Source organism: Mizuhopecten yessoensis, unplaced genomic scaffold (assembly GCF_002113885.1).
Source record: "Mizuhopecten yessoensis strain PY_sf001 unplaced genomic scaffold, ASM211388v2 scaffold11133, whole genome shotgun sequence".
Classification (NCBI taxonomy): Eukaryota; Metazoa; Mollusca; class Bivalvia; order Pectinida; family Pectinidae; genus Mizuhopecten; species Mizuhopecten yessoensis.
The window spans coordinates 2,521,518-2,529,034 of record NW_018408896.1 but is presented as its reverse complement, the minus strand read 5'-3'; the positions used below and the strand labels follow the sequence as shown (position 1 = coordinate 2,529,034).

Genomic DNA, 7,517 nt, shown 5'->3' with positions numbered 1-7,517 from the left:
ATGAAGAGTAATTGTGTTGTATTTGGACAAAGGGAACGCGAGTATCCTCATTTAAGAAAACCCGTCTGCCCTCTGATTGGATGAAATAACATTTGATATCTCCACTTTCAAAATGTTTTCTCTCCACACACGAGAAATATTAGCAATTTAAGACAAATATATATGTGTATATTAAAATGTAACTGTAAACTTACCAGATGCATATTTCCTTCTGCATGTATATCTGCCCGACGCGCAGGTACATGTACCTTGTTCCTTTGCCGTCGTCGTTAATGGTTATACTGTGACATACAACCTTGGCTGCTTTATTATAACGTTATGTCAACATAATTATCTTGCTATATATAATTGATCATAACATGCAAACATATTTATGTCGAGTTAATTAAAATTCGATTTATCTTATCGGCATAATTAACTTAATCATTACGATAAATTATAATAGAACACAATACATCGACTTTTAGTTATCGACGTACAATTTAAGACGAGTTTCCACATTTCGACATTATTTTTCCACGTGTAAATTATTTTGACAAGTTATGATATAACATGAAATATCGACATTTATATAACGAGATCTTGTGTAAAATGTCGTTAAGTCGACATACCTTATGTCGATAAAGTGACATTTATTACAACAAGTAGAGGTCCATTTACGTTTCCGTACCCTTGGGCCACTTGTTATGTTATACAAAGCCCAAACCTCGCTATCCAATGCCCAATGGTTCAAACCTCGCCATACTTTAATGTTATTATCACATCACCCAAATGACATGCATTATTTCAGAATGACAAATATATGGTGGCATATTTCTGCCATCCACTTGCGACTTACGAGTTACGTATGTCGACATAATTATTGAAAGATGTCGACATAATCTGAGAATATGTCGACATAATCTGAGAAGATGTCGACATAACTGTTAAATTATGTCGACATATTATCACATTTGCCGAGATAATTTTGCCGAGATAATTATCTCGTAAGTGGGTAACTCGGCTTTTTATCGTGTTAATGCTCGGGTGTGACATCGACTTGCCACTTACGACTTGCCACTTACGACTTATTTATGTCGACATCCTAGTAGATTATTGCCGACTTACCAAAACGAGGCTTGTGCACGAGGACCGCGAAGGTGGGCTGATGGTGACTGAACAGTGGTGACTATACTGGTGAGTAACTTGGTAAAATCAATGTAAATATGGGAAATCAAAGATATGGATATTACAGTAGGTTACTATGATGTACAGAGTTTATCAATCAAAGAGGGATTTTACATAAATAAGTCGTAAGTGGCAAGTCGTAAGTCGATGTCACACCCGAGCATTAACACGATAAAAAGCCGAGTTACCCACTTACGAGATAATTATCTCGGCAAAATTATCTCGGCAAATGTGATAATATGTCGACATAATTTAAAAGTTATGTCGACATCTTCTCAGATTATGTCGACATCTTTCAATAATTATGTCGACATACGTAACTCGTAAGTCGCAAGTGGATGGCAGAAATATGCCACCATACAAATACTCTTTATATTTGTACGCATACTTGTTTTACTAACCATTTTTCAGTTTAACGACGAAATACTGTATTTCCGGAATTTTGTGTCCCGTCGTTCCGGTTTTGTATTAGTTTGACATAGCGATCACAGGACTGCTCAGAGATCTAGATTCCCTACGACAACTGTCGAAATACACATCTTTGTCGGCTTAATATGGACTACAAGGTGAGCATTGTGTTAAAATGGAGTCTATAGAAATTGGAGAACAACTTATCTTTTTATATTTACTTGTATTTCTTGTCGTAAAGTGTGTATACAAGATACGGGAAATGGGCAGTGCATATATAGTTGCCTTTGTTACGTATATAGATATCGAAAGTACTTGGAGTTAAAAGAAATTCGGAAGTCAGTTTGTAATACTACTGTCTAGCTAGCGAATTAGAGATTGTGACATGGAATCAAGATATATATATATCTATATATATTTATTGTGATTTGCCATTTATTATATAAAATATCACTATCTTTAAGTTGGTTTTACTGGAAAACATAAAATGTAGCCCAATATATCATCCATGTCTTCTGTCTCCGTCCCTTCTTATCACACATATACTTGAAAATAATTAAATGTTTATGTTGACCGCTGAACCTGAGTTTTTCTTTAGCATGTATTCATCAAATCTCAAATACACTTGTGGTCTAGGACAAATTCTTTGATGTTGTTTATTTATGTATTGTACGGAGATCGAAAGTAGATCTGATCAATTCAACTTTCCCCGACATCTAGATTATCACCCATTATTTTCGTTATTAGATGTATCTATTTAAGTACATCCTTTTCTGTTACAACAGTAGTTTAGAACAATTCGGATTTTCACATCTTTGGTCCTCAGCATCACAAATAGGACCTAGAAAGACGAGTTAGCTGTATCGTGCAGTGTAATTAATGTTTGGGATACATTACCTTTTACTAAAATATATATGTGTAATCACGTGTGAGTATTACTTCATCTTTAAAGACACAAAGTGATAGACTCTGATGGTTGATTTCTTAGTCCCAGAGGTTTGTTGAAACCACGATAGCCACAACGATATTTTTTGAGGAGTGTCACAGTTCATTATATAAACACACTTTATTGATTCTTTATTTGAAATTAACCAATACTACTCTAGATTGTTTCATTATTTCACTATTTCAATTCATTTCATACTAAAATCCAAGTATATACATCTGCATTACAAATCGTACTTGATATTAATTTTCACGTGTAAAAACGTGTATTTCAAATCTTACTTAAAACAAATATCGGCATGTACAGACGTGTATTACAAATCTTACCCGATACTAATACATGTAAAACAGAGTGTTAAAAATCCCACTCGATATCATTATCTACGTGTAATATAAACTAATATCTACGTGTACAAATCTCACACAATACAAATACTTACGTGTATACAAGTGTATAATATATCTTACACGATATGTATTTCTACGTGTATACAAGTATATTATATATCTCACACAATACTAATATCCACGTGTATAACAAGTGTATTTTATATCTCACACGATACAAATATCTACTTGTATACAAGTATATTATATATCTCACACAATACTAATATCCACGTGTATACAAGTTTATTATAAATCTTACCCTACAGTTATATCCACGTGTACTCACGTGTATAAAAACATATTAGATACACATAAATTTGTTAATTGTCGTAGTTGTTAAGATTTTTCCAGCATAGCCACATTTTATTGCCAAAGTTACAATACATTTCGTGTGAGATCAGTCTGTATTCGTACAAAAGAAACACATTTGTGTATCTGTCACAAACATATCAGATATTAGTGTTACAGTGTTATGATTGAGGTGTGATAAAAATCCACAGACACTGTCGGGTTCGTTCTTGAGTTTTATTCTGATGTGTTTTAAAAAATTAACCCTGTAAGTACATAAATACGGCACATTAATACACACTACCTCCAGAGACGTATATATTATAAATATACGTATCTGCTCAATCAAACCTCTCATTATAGTCTAGTATCATCAAGGGACATAAATCTTACATATACGATACCACAATGATACTTGAAACGTATATCACTGAAATAAGTAAATAACATCTTATAAAATCAATACTGATTACTTAAAGTTTGAATGAAGAAATTATAAAGAACAATTATTAAACTTATACTTTATCAATATTTCTGAATATTTTGATAGTTAAGAACAGAATACATATAAATAATATAAAAACTCACCCGCTCCTCTAATTTTCTTCAAAATACACTTCCAAAACTTCAAAAAAGGTCTTATACTTTCCAATGCCTAAGTGCTGAGTGATGTTAGTCAAGTTAAAAAATTATGCAGTTGATAGCTCTGTCCAATGTAATGTCCGGTGATGTCCAATGAAATGTCCGGTGATGTTCAATGAAATGTCCGATGATGTCTGGTGACTAAAACTACTCCCATTACTCACATTCTTATATATAGGTAACACACAAACAGTAAGGGTCCTCGCACCACATTCTTTCATAACATAACTATACTATCACACAACCCTTTAAAGTTCCTCGCACCAAGACCTTTCATAATTTTGAAATCCATGCCAAGTCATACATTAACATCAATAATAACATTAAATTTTCCATTTAGTTCTACATTGACAGACACCATTACTCTTCAAACGTGATGGCTAAAGGAGGATGTTCTCATGAAGTCTCTGAGATCTCCAAACCTGAGATGGATTCCCACTTGTTAGATTGTCCGATCTGTCTGGAACAGCTACACCAACCCAAGTCGCTCCCCTGTCTTCATTCCTTCTGTCAGGAATGTCTGTCCACTTTCATCATCAAGGACCTGTCAGGGAAGATGGCGGCGGCGACTGCCTTCCCATGTCCAGTTTGTAGGAAGATGACCCATCCGGTCAATGCGGCTGAGGACAAAGATAAATGGGCTCAACAATTCCCAACGAATGAGTTGGTTAAAGACCAGGTAAAGGTCACAGCACGTGAGCTGATGTTCTGTAAGCCTTGCGGGAAAAAAGGAAACACGGAGACACCTGCTACAATATTGTGTAAAACATGTGATGTCCTGTTCTGTGATACCTGTAAACTTGAACATCATGATTTGTTTCTGGAAGGATGTGAAACAGTAGATGTAACTGGGAAAGCCGGTATGGTACAACGACAAGTAACAAAACAGGTCAGATGTGGAAAACATACAAAGAAGATGGATTACTACTGTGAAGATCACCAGATACTTGGCTGTAGTAGATGTATCACCATAGACCACAGACGATGTGACGAAGTGACAACGACACTGGAGTATTGTGATAAACTGAAGAGGGAATCACGGCTGGATGACTTGAAGACATCACTGAAGAAAACTACAGAAGCCATTGAGCTACTGATCAAAGAGTTTGGTGAGCAACTTCAGACCCTGTTAGAAGATCAAGACACCGGATTGAAAAGTTTAGCAGATCTACGACAAAGGATCGACACACGTCTTGATACCATGCAGAAAAATATCACAGATGAGCTGATAGCAACTTACAAAGAGGAGAAAGATAGTCTGGAGATGTCTATGCAGAAATGTGAACGGCTGATGTCTTCGATTCAAAATACAGTAGAATCTTCTGGGAAAGCGATTCAGAGGAATGACAGTGTGGACACGATCTTGTTGTATCAGAGAGGTCAGGCGGAGGTCAAGTCTTACGAGGACCTGGTCACAGAAATGAGGAAGAAGTTCACCACAGTCAGAATCAAACACAGCGTCGACCTGAATCTTCAAACGCTGGATAAGGACATTCCATTGTCTATGGGGAAAATCAAAATGGAGAAGACTCCTTATCGTCTTCCTGGTCTTTTGTCGTCTCACTTGTCGGAATGTGGAGTGAGGGAGGTAAGCAAGTTCTGCATCAAGTGTCCATCAGATGACTTATACTGTCATGCATCTGGGGTCGTTTACTTACCGGACGATCATATTGTTATAGGAGATTATCACAACAAAAAGATCAAGTTGTTTACAGCTTCTGGGGAATGTGAAGATGAGATGAAGCTTCAAGGAACACCGCATGACATGTGTCGTGTGAATGATCACACTGTAGCAGTCGCTAACATAGCTGCGCCTGTTATATACGTCATCACAGTGGGGTCCTCTAAATTAACTCTGATGTTAGAAATAAAACTCTCAAACAGTATCATTCCGTGGGGTATCACTGCTACAGTTGACGGGTTCACTGTGAGTTCCAGGCAGGACTTGTACAATGTCCAACAGAATGGGAATACGCAACATATACAAACTTGCCCTTCTCAATGCCATCATCTTGTGTCCGATCCAAGAACCCTTCATTTATATGTCAGTCAGGTGACATCCACCAGTGGCAGAGTAGCGGTATACAGACTGTCACACGGTACTCGTACAGACGTGGCGACAGTTGGTGTCCTGAAGGGCGCGTTTGGAGTAGACGTCGACGTAGAAGGCAATGTGTACGTGTGTGGGCGGGAGTCTAACAACGTGGTACAAATGTCGGAGGAAGGGGCCCACGTCAGAGAACTACTGACGTCATCAGACGGTGTAGACAGGCCGAGGGCGATATCTGTCTGTGGGGACAGGTTTGTTGTGACAAACGAATCATCACAGAATAGGAACTACGTACAGATCTTTAAACTTGTATGATCAGTAACAACGATCTAAGTAAACAGACGAACCATAAACCGACAGTAGTATGCTGGTAGTGTGCGATTTAGTTGATATGAAAGTATAACCTATAATTAGAGCATGGTCGTGTCAGGAATACCAATACCAATATACTCGTCAAACAACGATGCTAAAGACGTACTAGTCTTTGTTTGTATTACAATAGATGTATAGTTTTACTCCTATAAAGTCTCAAGTTTTCTATTAGGAAAATCATATTCTCATAAACACTGTTTATCTCAAACATTACGATACATCGCTAAGTTAAGGACTGACAAAGTAATGCTTAAATGGATTGTTTCGTCATTACTTATCTTAACATTTATATATTGACAAGAAAAACACAATCAGGATGTGATTTTGTGATATGTTTGTGTTAATAACAGTTTATATTATTGGTCAAAGTACCAGTGAGAAATATGGATGTATCATCTGTTTATGTTTTAATGAAATGTGGTAAATATGTGTTTTAATGAAGTTGAAGTGTATTATGGTATGTATGCGTCCGAAGTGTTCGTGCATGACTTGTTACAAAGTGTGTCCATGAAAGTGTGGGATATAATTTGTTCATGCTGTGATAAAGTGCAGAGTTAAACTGTCTATGGTTTATGAAACGTTAACTGTTTGTACTATACGTTTGTATGAAATAGTGATTGATTGTACTGTACGTCTGTATGAAATGTTGATTGATTGTACTATACGTTTGTATGAAATGTTGATTGATTGTACTATACGTTTGTATGAAATAGTGATTGATTGTACTGTACGTTTGTATGAAATGTTGATTGATTGTACTATACTATTGTATGAAACGTTAACTGATTATACTTTAGGTTTATATGAAATGTTAGCTGATTGTACTATACGTTTGTATGAAATGTTAACTGATTGTGCTATACTTTTGTATGAAATGTTAACTGATTGTACTATACTTTTGTATGAAATGTTAACTGATTGACTATACGTTTGTATGAAACGTTAACTGATTATACTATAGGTTTGTAAGAAAAAGTGATTGATTGATAGCACTATACGTTTGTATGAAATGTTGATTGATTGTACTATAATATTGTATGAAACGTTAACTGATTATACTTGAGGTTTATATGAAATGTTAATTGATTGTACTATACATTTGTATGAAATGTTGATTGATTGTACTATGCTTTTGTATGAAACGTTAACTGATTTTATATTATAGGTTTGTATGAAATGTTAGCTGATTGTACTATACGTTTGTATGAAATGTTAACTGATTGTGCTATACTTTTGTATGAAATGTTAACTGATT

At 35.7% G+C, this 7,517-nt stretch overlaps 1 protein-coding gene across 1 annotated transcript; it reads left to right on the top strand.

Annotated features, from left to right (window-relative positions):
• The first annotated feature begins 1,652 nt into the window (after window positions 1-1,652).
• On the top strand, window positions 1,653-6,937 carry LOC110466486 (probable E3 ubiquitin-protein ligase TRIM8). The gene is made up of 2 exons (XM_021523017.1): window positions 1,653-1,733; window positions 4,181-6,937. The coding sequence occupies exons 1-2, from the start codon at window positions 1,722-1,724 to the stop codon at window positions 6,203-6,205; spliced, it is 2,037 nt and encodes a 678-aa protein (XP_021378692.1). The 5' UTR covers window positions 1,653-1,721; the 3' UTR covers window positions 6,206-6,937.
• The last annotated feature ends 580 nt before the right edge of the window (window positions 6,938-7,517 follow it).